Consider the following 12,667-nt stretch of genomic DNA (forward strand, 5'->3'; position numbering starts at 1 on the left):
GATGGACCCCTTGTATGTGCGTTGTAGGTTGCATCCATTCCTCATCTTTGGTCCTGGCTCCTGGATGAACTTTATACTCACGCTGTAACCTTGTTGCCAGTCCTGTCTCTGGCGCAGTCTCCCTTTGCTCCTGACTGGACTCCCTGGACCCAGCTCATCACTTGGCCATGTCTGATGTCGCAGATGGACCTTGTTGCCAATACCTGGCTTTACCTGTCAATTCATGCCCTGTGTGACAGTGTCCCGTCGGTGAGGATGCAGCCTGTGCAGGGACCACCCTCGTCTCCTGGCTTACCCACCCTAAGGGAGCAGATGGCCCTCGCTGCTCCCTGACAGCACTGTGAATAGAGTTCTGGCCTTGCTTGATGGCCAAATGGTTTTTAAAAACTGGCTTAGCTGGAAAAGCGTTCAGAGTGTGAATGCTTTTCCTTAACTCTGTCTCCATAGAGGCAGGATCAAAATAGACCTACTTCCAAAGAGTTATTAATGAATGCCTCAAAAGTGTATGACTGAATTAAGATTAGCCTTCTTTCTGCAGGAAAGTGGATCATTTTGCTTCATTCCCTGATTTTTGAAATGCACATTTTTTCCGGTTTAAAAGCTGGTAATTCTGCGGTTTGTTTGCAAGTGGCTGCAAAGCTGTGGCACGCAGCTCTGTTCCCTCTGGAGAAAGTGCCAAGTGACGATCCAGAGTTCGGAGGGAACATCCAAGGAACTCAGATATTGCTCTCAGAAGTGTTGGATTTTTTCCTCTTTCCCTTTTATTTGAAAGGAGTAAAGTTCTGCAGAGTTATATTGACAGTAGGTAGAATTACACTTTTCAGCAGTGTCTGTATGACGTGACCTGCTCCCCTTAGACAGTTTCCTGCTTTGCTTGCTCTGGGCTTCCAGGGTTACTGTCTGGAGAACCAGGTCTTAAAATGCCTTGCTGAGCTATGCTTTTATATATATATATTTAAATTGTACAGACTGTAAATGGGACACTTTACATATGGACTCATCTTGATATGACTTGATGACATTAAATTTAAAAAACTTCAAGGTAGACTGGTGCCTAGTGATGCTCATCATCAGCGTTTCAGAGGCTCCACTGAGACCTGAAGACATTAAGTGTCATCTTTAAATGGCTGGTTAAACTCAGTGACAGTTTGCTCAGGTGAATAGCTAGTTTCTTCAAAAAGGTAAGCTAGTGTCTCCTAGCAGACATTTTTCATTGCAAAAACTCAGTCATTACTGAGCTTTGGTAGTCTCTCTGTTGACAGTGGTTAATGACAAGCTGAAGTGCTTCTAGTGTTGGGCCTCTCTAACTTGGAACTCGGTGTATGTTTGTATTCCTGTCTCTGTCCAGCTTTAAATGAGTGCAGTTTTAAAGTTGTCCTCCAAGATGCACACTCCTGGCAAAAAACAACGTGCTGGTGTCAAAAATTTGCTCATCCAAGAAGCAGCACAGTGGTCTTGTAAAACACAAATGCAGCGATAATGTAAAGTAGGTTGGAGCAGCGTGAAGTGGGGATTAACAAATCTAGATACAGCGGCGATCCCATTGTCTCCTGCAGAGCTGCGGAGCTCTTCATTGCTTTGAGGGTGAGACAAGACGTTGGGCTCAATGAGGAGTCTGCTGCCTGTGTTTTGCTCTGCCTCTGCGGCTGTAATTAGTTGACAGAGCTTTAAACACTTCTGATTCAGGACTGTCTAAACTTTCTAAAGCTGGAGGGGAGAAAATAGAGGGGTTTATTAGCAGATGGTTCAGTTTCAACATGTAGATGATGCAATGTAGCATATATTTTGGAGGAGCAGTTTTTCAAGACCGTGGGATACTGCAACTAGAAAAAGGAAGTTAAAGGATAAAACAATGTCTATTCTAATTCTTTGCTCTTTTAAAGATGGCCAGAAACCCAGTTTCCTGTTTTGCTGGGTAGTTGCTAGTGTAATCAACCTGAGGCAAAGGAAAAAATTTCTCCTGGCCTTTGCTAAAAGAGCTTTGGCTTGGTGATAAAATGTGAGGCTGACGTGTGTTGGTCTGACAGCTACTCAGAGTTCAGTAGCCAGAGCTTGAGTTATGTCTCTCTCCATCAGCACTGGTTCGAGCTTCAAGAAGCATCACATTAGGGAAACAGTAAGGGCTAAATCCATAGTTGCTGCTTTTGAGAGTAGTTCCCTGTATACGCTTTTTTCCCTGCATGCTACTAAAGAAGGACAATAGAAGGCAGCGCAGGTGCTTGTCTGCCCGTGGCAAGCCCCAGGGGATCGCACTAAAGAGGCTGGAAAATTCGTAATAACTTTAATCAGCCTTTCATTTTTCAGTGAGCAGACTGCGTGGTTAGCCTGATCGGGTAAGAAAATAAGACCTTGGGAAAAGGTCTTCATGATAGCTAGCAATTATTAGTCATCTGCTCCTCTTCGCTTCAAAGGTGCAGGAACTGCCATTAAGTACTGGTTCACCCTGAACTAGGATGGGTTGTGCAGTACTAAAAAGGGTAGCCGAGCAGGGAGCTTTCTCCAGACGGCGGAGAGGAGCTAGGCCAGGTTCTCCAGACGGCCAGGACTAGATTAAACGAGGGCCTCGGACTGAGGAGGTGCATTCGGAGACCTTGCCTTCTAGTTTGTTGTACTGGTTGACTCCACACTGTGCAATGCTAGTCCTGATCTCTGCTCCTCTGACCGTCTGCATGGGGTCTTGTCTTCACAGAAAAGAGTACAGAGCTAAGGAACGTATCATTACAGTGAGATGTAGCTTCCATCAGATACAAGTTATTTTCCTAAAATAATGCTTTATTCCTCCTGCTCCTCAGTCAAGAAGGAGGACAAACACTTGGCTGATAAATCTATGGCAGGGGCCTACACCCCCCCCTTGCTTTAGTTTACACTAAAACTAACTGAAGAGATGATGGATCCCACAGTACAGAAAATAAGTTTTTCTCATAGAGACCTTATTTTGGTGGTGTTTCATTTGTTTGTTTGTTTTAGCAATAAAAAGAACTCTAAATTGAACCACTGATTAAAACCAGGTATCTTAGAGCATTCTGTCATGTCTGTCATCTGGTATCTAATTTTGATAATACTGCTTGAAGTACAGAAAAGAAGTTGGTTACTCGTAAAACAACGATGCAAGACCAATTTACTGACTGTCAGATACAAATATGATGCAACAGATAACGTGCTGCTAGATGAAGCTTTTGGGACCTGCTCTGCAGCTGGGACACGTCTGACGGAAGTCGCTTTTAAGTTCTCTTGCTGCTCTTTGAACATTTTGTTGAGAAAGAGAGCAACCTGGAATGAAATGTTTTCTGCCCCGCCCCACCCCACCCCAAAGGGAAGGCTGCGACATCTGGCAGTGCGCCTGGGAATGTATACAAACAGCGTTAGGGAGGGGAGATAAAAATGGAGGCTGATTTTACTCTATCATGAAATTTTAACACTCCTTAGCAGCTTGCCAGCCAAGCGGGATTATACTACCAGATGTCCTGGCAGAAACGCGCACGGCTCTGCGAGGTCGTAAATCCGAACAATGTACAGCAACGCTGTGTGTAGAATACTCCTGTTAGCAATGCAGAATGTCAGTGTGGAAAGCTCTGGTGATGGGCAGGATTAGTAAGGACAAAACTTCCCCAGACTTAGCTTTAAAGCCTTAGGTAGGTAATAGCTGCTGATGGCAGTGGTGTATTAATGGGAAGAGGAGCAATAGAGTGATACCTGTGCTGTATCAGCAGCAATAACGATCACTTGCTGGCAGTTGTCTTCTCCCATCACATTTGGCCTTTCAGCAGGCAGAACTGCAGTGCAGGTGCTCAGAGGCTGATCTCTTCTCTCTGTCGGTGGATACAAAAGCGCTGAGGGGTGTTGTCAGAGACCTGCCAAACTCAAGGCCTGAGTCAAGAGAGCAGGGCTGCTCTGTAGCAGTCCCGAGTTGGCGTGGGGTTTGTCATCAGGGTCAGTGGAGCTCTGTTGTCATTGTCTTGGTACAGTTCTTGTTCAATAGGAAGAATGGGGATGGTGGAGGTGTGGTGTGGAAGTTTGTATCCGGTGCATTTGTTTTACTCCTCTTTCTGTGTTTCTTTTGTCATGTTTCCTAAATGGAGTACTGACTGAACCTATTCTTTTAGTCTACACATTAAATATAAATGCATGCGTCCATTCATAGGATCATGTCCTCACTAAACTATGCAAAGAATTGGAAAAAATCAGCGGTTGTGTTTTTTTTCTGTTGTCTTTCCCTTCGTGGGACAGAAAAGGCACTCACTGGCATCTTGTAGCAAAGAAATAATTTGTTTGGTGAGGACTTAAAACTGGGTCCACCAAAGGCATTGGGAGCATGTTTGTGTCAGTGGGTATGATTCTCCCATGCTCTATGTTGACATCAAACTGTCAGCTAACCTGGCTGACAGTGTGGCTGACGGAAATTTAAAGCAAATGCAGGAGAATATGCTATCTCCTATTTTGTTCTGTTGTTGCTAGAAAAAAATTGAGTTCCTATGAAGTGTGAAAAAGAGCAAGTCAACTCCCTGGCTCTTCAATGATAGTACAGGGGTGTATAGCCAGAGGAAAAGAACAAAGGGGACTTCAGCATGGCTAGTTAACTTTGCAAATTGCAGTTAAACTTAAGTGACCAGAAAGTGGAAGATCGAAAAATAAATAATGTTAAGTGCTTTCTTTGCAGGTTAATCTTGCTACCCAAGTATGAAATCTCCCCCCTTCCTCCCATGTATTCTTTAAATTTTCAAGTTCCATACCACTGAATTTCAGGTGGTTCATTGCTGGCTACATTAGTCATTCTGAGCTCATGCTGGTTTTGTCCTTGAGAGTAGAAATACACACTAAAGATATTGAAGTTGTTTGCCCTTTTATTGATTTTCAGTAGTAAATTACCTCAATACTGTAATGCCTTGGAAAGCTTTGTACAGGATGCTTGTCATCATTCAGCTTTTCGGGAAGATAGGTATGCCTAGACCACAATTTGTTGCTCTTGTGAAGCTCCATTCATGCAGTCTTCAAGTTAGTCTGTGATAAATCAGCTAGCTTCCTAATATTTGTAATAAAGGTGTTCAGGACTGGCTTATATTGCTATAATTTTAGCAACTTAAATCCCTCTGCTGTGGAGTAAGAGGGAAGCGAGCTCATGCCTAGAGGATGCGTTCTGTCCGCTTCTGCAGACAGAACAAAGCATCGCATGTCCCGGATGCGGCAGGACCAGGAGCTGGTGAAGGGTCTCCAAGTCCCATTGCGCTGCCATAGCAGTGTGGAGCAATTCTGGTCTGCAAGCGTGAAGCTGGCTTTAAATTTCTCTGTGTTGTTTAGTTCAGAAATCTCTCGTCTATGCTACGTGGAGAAAGGAATCTAACTTGCATATTCATGTTATTGGCTCAAATGCTATGTCAGAAACAGGGAAGGAGGAATTCATTGCTCTAGAGACACCCGATGCCCTAAAAATTGTCATGCTGCTTTTGGTGGTTTGTGTTCCCTGCTGCTTATATGATCTAATGCTTTCTGTTTACATACCTGTGACTATTACAGTTCGGGCCTTACTTTCCCATCTCCCTGAAGTAGAAGCAGTATGTTTTCTAGTGAAGTAGCAGGGTGGGCTTCTTTCATGCAAGTAAAAAATTATATAGGGGAAAATAGTGGTTGTACAAAATTGAAATGCATTGTACCCATGTACAGAGAAATGAACATTCCACCAAACTTTCTGAAAATCTTGCTTTCTTTGCTGTCCTGCTTCACAAGCTCTCCAAAATGCGTCATGAGTAACAAAGACCTCTCCCTGCTGTGTCTATAGTTTTCTTCACTGCTTGACATGCTGTTTTCAGATGCGCATGTAGAAAATGAAGCTAGCTATTTTCAAAGTGTTGTCCCTGATGATGTAGTGTTTATTCAACTACTTAGATCTTGTTGGCCCAGATAAATTTCACCTGAGGCCAGCATCTGCTCGCTAATTTATCACCTCTTCTTTTTCATGCCCTTAAGCTGTTTTGACACCAGAGGCTTTGCAAGCTCCATCTGAGGAAGCACCAGCAGCAATACGAAATGCAAGGAAAACAGTGTGAAGTGAAGCTTGGTGAAAATAGAGTTGTGTAATATGGCACTGGTTAGTGGCTGGATGACAGCCATCCTTGATGACATAAATTTAGTGGCATGCGTAACTGCAAAGAACAAAGGAGTTAAGCAGCAGCAATACTGTATATAAGAAGTGTTCCTGTGTGTAAATACATATTAAAGTTGTTGCCATAAGCTTGTGATAGAGAGTCAGTGTGCTGTGGTTTTGTCTCCTAATATTCCTTTTGGAAAAACTTTTATCATTCATTTTGGGTTTGTTTTCTTGGTTGTTAAGCATCAGGGAAACTGAGAAATACGTCCAGCAGTCAAATAATTGCCCTTGTTGAAGACACTTGCAGCTTTTTGCAGAGAATAAAATATCATCCAGATGATGAATAAAACCAACTCCTCCTCACAGAAATGAAGCACGACAATAAATTACATTGTTTTTCATTTCTGTTCTCTATTTTTTTAAGTTACAATATGATATGGAAAGGCAGCTCTTTTCCTCTCAGCTTTACAGAACTTAGTAAAGAAGTGGCAGGGGTGTTTTTTAGTAATCATTAGCAGGATGCAGCTGGTGTTTTGCCTTTAAAGTGCTTCATTCTAGCTTTGTACACCTGCACTGCAGGGATTTACAAATACAAGCCAACAGGGAGCTCTTCCGTGTGTCCCGGTGCCTCCCGGATCATCCAAGCGTGCCAGTCCGTACCTGTGACCTGGGGGTCTCATCCCGCAGTCAGGCTGGAGGCTGCTTCCAGAGGTGGGAGAAGATAAGCAAGTAGGGACAGACCAGTGCCCAGATTAACAGCATGAACACAGTCCTGTGCCGCACGCAGTGGTTTTGTGATGCCACGGCTAGTGCACGTGCTTTCCTTTTTACAGGGGTTTGGGCAAACTGTAGTACGCACTTAGTATGCGCGGGACTCTCTTTGCGAATGCGGGAGCGCCGATCCTTTGGCTTGAAGTCGCTTTAAATCCTTGCTTCTGCCGCTGCCGGTGCGCCGAGCAAAGGCTCTCGGACACCAGTAGGAGGCTGGCCTGAGGTAGCTGGTCCCGAGGGCATGGCCCCAAGTGACCTCCCGCAGACAGCAGGGTCTGTGTGTGTGCACACATGCATTGTACGTGTGTGCCTACGCCAAGAAACTGAGGTCTGATTTCCTCTGGAAAAGGTGGACCCAGCTTCTTGCTCCTCTCAGTCCCCTTTCGGGTTATCTTTGTCATTTACAATGTGATCTTCATGCTTATTTTTAGTTTCTAGCCTTTCTCTGTTGAACTGTTACTACATTTTAATTGGCTAAATTGGGAGGCTTGTAGCTGATGAATGTTTCCCCTCTGCAGCTGGATCATCTAGAATAGACATAAACCTTTCTATGCCTCATTTACTTCCAGTTCCTTTTCAAACAGACTTGCACTGTTCCTGGACCTTCCCATCTTTCCTCACCTCTTTCAGTTTTTGTTGTACCTCTTGCTGGATGAATTGTTGTTCCAGCTGTGCATTTGCATTTCACAAATTTTATTTGTGCGGCCAGAAGTTATGTATGGAGCCTTCCTACATCAGCAGTAATGACAGCGGTGCTCGGGTGACAGCTTTTGGCAGGTATATTCTTCCCAGACTTGTGTTAACAGTTTCAGTACTGCTCCCTGCTGAGTGAGGGTGTTCAACAAACACATAAAAACATTGGCTTCCATAGCTGGAACGTTTGATGTTGAGGAGTGAAATAAGACTACTATATTTTATTTTATTTTTTTCCTGCATGGATGAAAAGAAAACTACAAGTCAGGCTTTTATGAAATAGCTCCTACTCATCTCTGTACTGTACTTTATTCTAAGGATTAAATAGAAGTCAGTTTCGATGTGCTCCATCTATCGTTCATCCCAAATGCGAATGGTTTTATTGTCATGATTTCCCTCTGTCCAAGCAGATCAAGATGAGAGATGATTTACTATGATTAGAGATAGTTTAAATGATCAGAGGTCACTTGCTACTGGCAAATTGTGTCTGGTTTCTTCTGAGAGATGAGAGCAGCACACTACCTTGTTCTGCTTTATGCATTTGCATAAAATACGCTTGTCAACTGATGTCTTTATGATGCACTTTTCAGAGTATGGGGGGTTAAAGTTTGCACACTGTCACAGCAGTTTGCTGGGAGAAGTTCCTTCACAATTGAAAAAAAACAAATATGTTTATAACTAAATGGGGGATTAGGTTTTAGGCTTTTCATTTGCACTGCAGTTATGTGGTGTTCTCTGTCTAAGACTGTGCGTAGCTACAACCAGCATTTGTGAAGCTGGTGCGTTCGCTAAGCCCGTGGGAAAGTGCCAAACTTGACAGTTTTTATAAATTGCTGTCTTTATGACAGGAAACTGGGAGGGGAAGGGCCCTGTATCTGAATGGACCAGCAAGGAGAAGATGGGGGTGTAAGGACAGATGTGTCCCCAAGTCACTATTCTCTGTGGTGGAAGCAACGCCCAGAGCAAGGGTCTTGCTGAAAGGTTGGATGTGAGCCATGGAACTCTATAAGCATCCGGTAAATGTTTTGGCTGGGTGAGGAGGAGACCTCCTGGAGGACAATTAAAGACTAGGCGGACTTTTTTTGCTTTGTTTTGTTTCTGTTCAGCACTCTCTAAACACAGCAACTATTTTTATATATTTGGTGGGGGTAGTAGAAAGTATTCTTTACTTCTAACTGAACATGTAGTCTGTCAAGAATGATTTGAGGATGAATGGCAAGCCATTGTCAACATGGTCGTGAGTCATAGACGGGGGTTCAGTCGTGCTTGTAGCATTCAGCACCCTCAGGCAAGGTTGGGATTCCTAGACAGTTCCTAGATGGTCCAGCCCGAAGCAGCACAGACTGGTTTAAGAGCTTGTGATGCAGAATACACCTCCTGGTCTGAGCATCCCTGGCAGGCCTGTGAGTACGTGCCTAAACCTTTAGCTTCCACTGAGTTTGTATTCACTCTCACAGCTGACTTTATGATGTGAAATATCATTTAATATGAGCAGGAGTATTGTGGCATGTGCCTGAAGGGCTGTAACGCATGCAAGTGCTTCTTTTGCCTTTGTGTGTTCTATGAAGGCGATAGGTTAGAGGCTAAAAGCTGAAGCCTGGTACAGGATTTTTAACATGGTGCCAAAAGTGCAGTAAAAATACATAGTTTGTCTAAATATGATAGTTTTAAAATTCAAAACACTATAGAACAAAATTTTTAAAGTATTCTGAAGATTACATTGTAGTTTTTGGTTTGTCATTTCTGGTGTTTACTTCTAGAAAACAGCTCTGTAGTTGCACTGGCAAGAGCAAATATTTTTTTCTATGTGTTAAGCAGCTCAATGAAATGGGAAGAAGGAAACTGGTTGATGTACGCAACGTAGTCCTTTGGCAAGGCCTGTGAAGCTCAGATGTTTCCTATGCAGCAGATGCTTTAACTGAGTGTTACGAATTGCTCTTGTAAAGCACACCTTCTAACAGATGTCACTCTTCTGTTTCCCCTTACTCTTTTGCAGCAAGTGACAGGCAGAAGTTTTGGTGAGAAGGATTTTCGTTCTGGATTAGAAAACGGCATTCTTCTGTGTGAGTAAGTAACACTTACAGTTCTGAGCCTTGAATACAATGTTGACTAAAACTGAAATGAACTTTAGTGAATATGTCCAATTGTTGGTTTCCTTTTGCGAGTTCTGACATTGTTCACGCTGGTATTTCACTGCCGCATCATTTCGGTGCCAAAGCTATTGTTAAGGTGAGGATTAAAATGTGGCTTAAACAAAACAGGTTTTGCAAAGTGCTTCCCTCACTCCACCCGAGCTCCTCAGTTGAGTTATGTGAAGTAAAAACGATGTTTGCTTTTTGGTTTCCTTTGATTTAAAGATGTTAACCATGGACTGGCAAATGGTGTTCCACACCTGCCTTTGAATGTCTCTGCTACAGTGAGGTGTTTTGGACCAACTCCAGGTCCGAGCACTGTCAAGAGTTAGCCATCTGAATGCCATCAATACTCAGCTGCTTTTATAGTTTCTGGAAAGGTTAGGCATCCTCTAAATTTTACCTGAAGGTGTATTTGAATGAAGTGTTTTGTAATTTTTGGACAAGAGACACAAGTCAGCTTTTGCATGTTTCTTTCTGGGTTTAATAGCTAGTTTTAAGGCAGAGTCTTCCAAAAGCACGTTGTGGGCTTAGATGACAAAGCTCGTGGCTTTTAAGAGGAATTGGAAGTGTGTCCTAATGCCCACAGTTCTTTGAAAATCCCATGCAGGATGTCAGGAGTTCGGGATCTGAATCACCTGTATGGACCGGTTTCTTTCTCTGGGCATGCAGAGTTGTCACTAATGTTGGTAAAAAGCTGTCTGAGCATACCAGAAGGATGAAGCCTGTGCAGAATTGAATGCACGCTGAAAGTCATAAATGAGATCTCCTGAGATGTTTAGCTGGCCCATTGCAGCTATTGAAGTTTTATACTCTGAAAGGTATTGGAACTTGGAAACTGTTTGCAGCAGTAGTGTTGAGCTAATATCCTGTAACTCAGCTCTAGGTAGCTTGCGATAGCTTTGGAACCTGCTCGTGTAAATACTGTTGTACTTCTCGCTGGTGTCGTTAGTCAGACAGCTTGAACTTTAGCTGTTAAAGGGGAAAAAAACATAAAGGAAATGATACGGTCTGGTTTGATTGTAGTTGCATGCCTTTGCTGAGGAGTGGCTTTGGGAGGAGGGAAGTAGTTGTTATTGTTGATCAAAAATAGTGTAACTGTGGAGGAGCATGTAGTTTACCTCTTTGTATTTAAGGGTTGCCTCTTGCACAAGACCTCTCTCCTCTGTGCATTCAAGGGAAGTACTGTGTGCTGAATCACTTCGCAGTGCTCTTTAAGGTTGAATTGTGTTGCAAGAAAAATAAGGGATGTGTGTTTCAAGATTAGATTGTAATCTTATCTGCAAGTAAGCAGAAGTAGTCTGATTTAAATGCTGTAAATCTCTAAGATGTACAGCTCAACTAACTAATGTTTTGCTAATGAAACGCGTAAATATGTGTTTCTTAAGAGGCTGTGAGCTCCAGTAATAAGCACATCAAGGGACACCACTTGGTTATACTACTAAATTGCTCTGTGATGCTGGGCAAATTGCTTGTCTTTGTTTTCCACCTATGGATCAGTGCAAAGCGATCTGAAGGGATCTGTCTCCTCCACCTCAAATCTGAGAGGCTGTGATGTTTGTACTGCATCCCACTCCTGGCACCTGTGGCTAGTGGGTAAAACCCCATAGGCTACAGAGCATTAACCAGAGAGCTACCGATCTGGCCTGCAATTTCAGCTTTCTGATGATGAACACATTATGAGGCCAACAATCAAAGTGTGCTCCTCACTGGCTCCATGTCCACTGTAAAATAAAGAACTCAGCAGAAATTTGAGGTGTAACATTGAGAGCTCTTAATGAATCTTCAAAAAGTACAGATTTTGGCAAGTGAAGCACTGATAGTTAATTTTTTATCTCTTGCTCAGTGGAGAAGTGCTAGTGAAACAGCCACAGGCAATATTGTCTCTGTAGACAGGAGTTTTCTGGTTTATCGGAGACCTACCTAGGTACCTCATGAACAAAATCTAGTGGTATTTAAGCTCTATCTCAACCTCTTTCCAATCTGTTGTACTTTCATCACAGCTGAGCTCAACAAGTAGATGACAATCTGATCTCAAAGTCTCTGATAAGCTACTGAAGGCAAGAAAGAAGTTATAGCTGTCTTAGGTTTCTGAAGATGGAAGAATTCATTGCCTTTGATCTGATTTATCTGATTTGCTGAAGCTTTAGGGAGAAAATAAATTTGCCTCAGTTTGTCTCCACAGGACAGTACTCGCTGCTGCTGTCATTAACGGGCAACTCGTAGTCAGACACTTGTGTGGGTGATGGCCACGTGAGCATGGAGTGGTGCTCACTTGCACGTGGCTGTTTCAGTGTTTTCCTTGCGTCTTGTATTTCGCGATGAGGACTGAAAGCAATCTCGGGTCCTGAGGGATCCCAGCAGCTACAGGACTGGAAACTGATGTCAGGAATGGTGACACAGCCAGCATGCCCTGGGTCTCCCAAACATGTCTCGAGCTGCCCTCTGAGTTTGCAGGCATTTTGCAGAAGGGAGGGGATGGGGGCTAGCCACTGCGCCGGAGTCCATTCCCCAAACAGTCAGACAAGCCATGTGCAGAAGGGCACAGGGGAAATCTTTTATCTCTGTCTAGAGCAGGATTGTTGGAGCTTTAGGCACAGTAATGCCAGGCCTCCCTCCAGTTGATCCTGATATCTATGGCCTACGCGTGCTGCAAACTCAGGCAGACATGACTACACTGATTATAAATGATTCCTTCATGTCTAGTAACTATCCATGTATTTCAATAAATACAATGGTGCGATGCCAGACACGGGGACTCTTGGGAGGGCTGTGTTGTGGCCCACCAGCCTGGCCAGCGGAACGGCCCTGCGCTGGTGTGCTGGCCACAGGCACCCACAAGCCTCTTGCCTGCCTGGCTCGTCGTGGTGGTGGCGGTCGCGCTGCAGCTGCCATCTCCACCTGGCCTCCCGACGGCACTGTCATCGCTCGCCGCACTCCGCCTGGGAGCTGCGGGGCGTGTTTAAGCAATGCAGGCTCCCTAAAGTGG

General features: G+C 43.9%; 1 protein-coding gene across 6 annotated transcripts in view; it reads left to right on the forward strand.

The window, feature by feature from the left end:
- LIMCH1 (LIM and calponin homology domains 1) overlaps positions 1-12,667 on the forward strand; it is a 180,252-nt gene that overhangs the window by 57,713 nt on the left and 109,872 nt on the right. For all 6 annotated transcript variants that reach the window (XM_075420754.1, XM_075420752.1, XM_075420756.1 and 3 more), the window contains exon 2: positions 9,543-9,613. In XM_075420754.1, the coding sequence (XP_075276869.1) occupies positions 9,543-9,613 (71 nt within the window). The remainder of the gene's footprint in view (positions 1-9,542; positions 9,614-12,667) is intronic.

The sequence above is a fragment of the Opisthocomus hoazin genome, chromosome 5 (genome assembly GCF_030867145.1).
Source record: "Opisthocomus hoazin isolate bOpiHoa1 chromosome 5, bOpiHoa1.hap1, whole genome shotgun sequence".
Taxonomy (NCBI): domain Eukaryota; kingdom Metazoa; phylum Chordata; class Aves; order Opisthocomiformes; family Opisthocomidae; genus Opisthocomus; species Opisthocomus hoazin.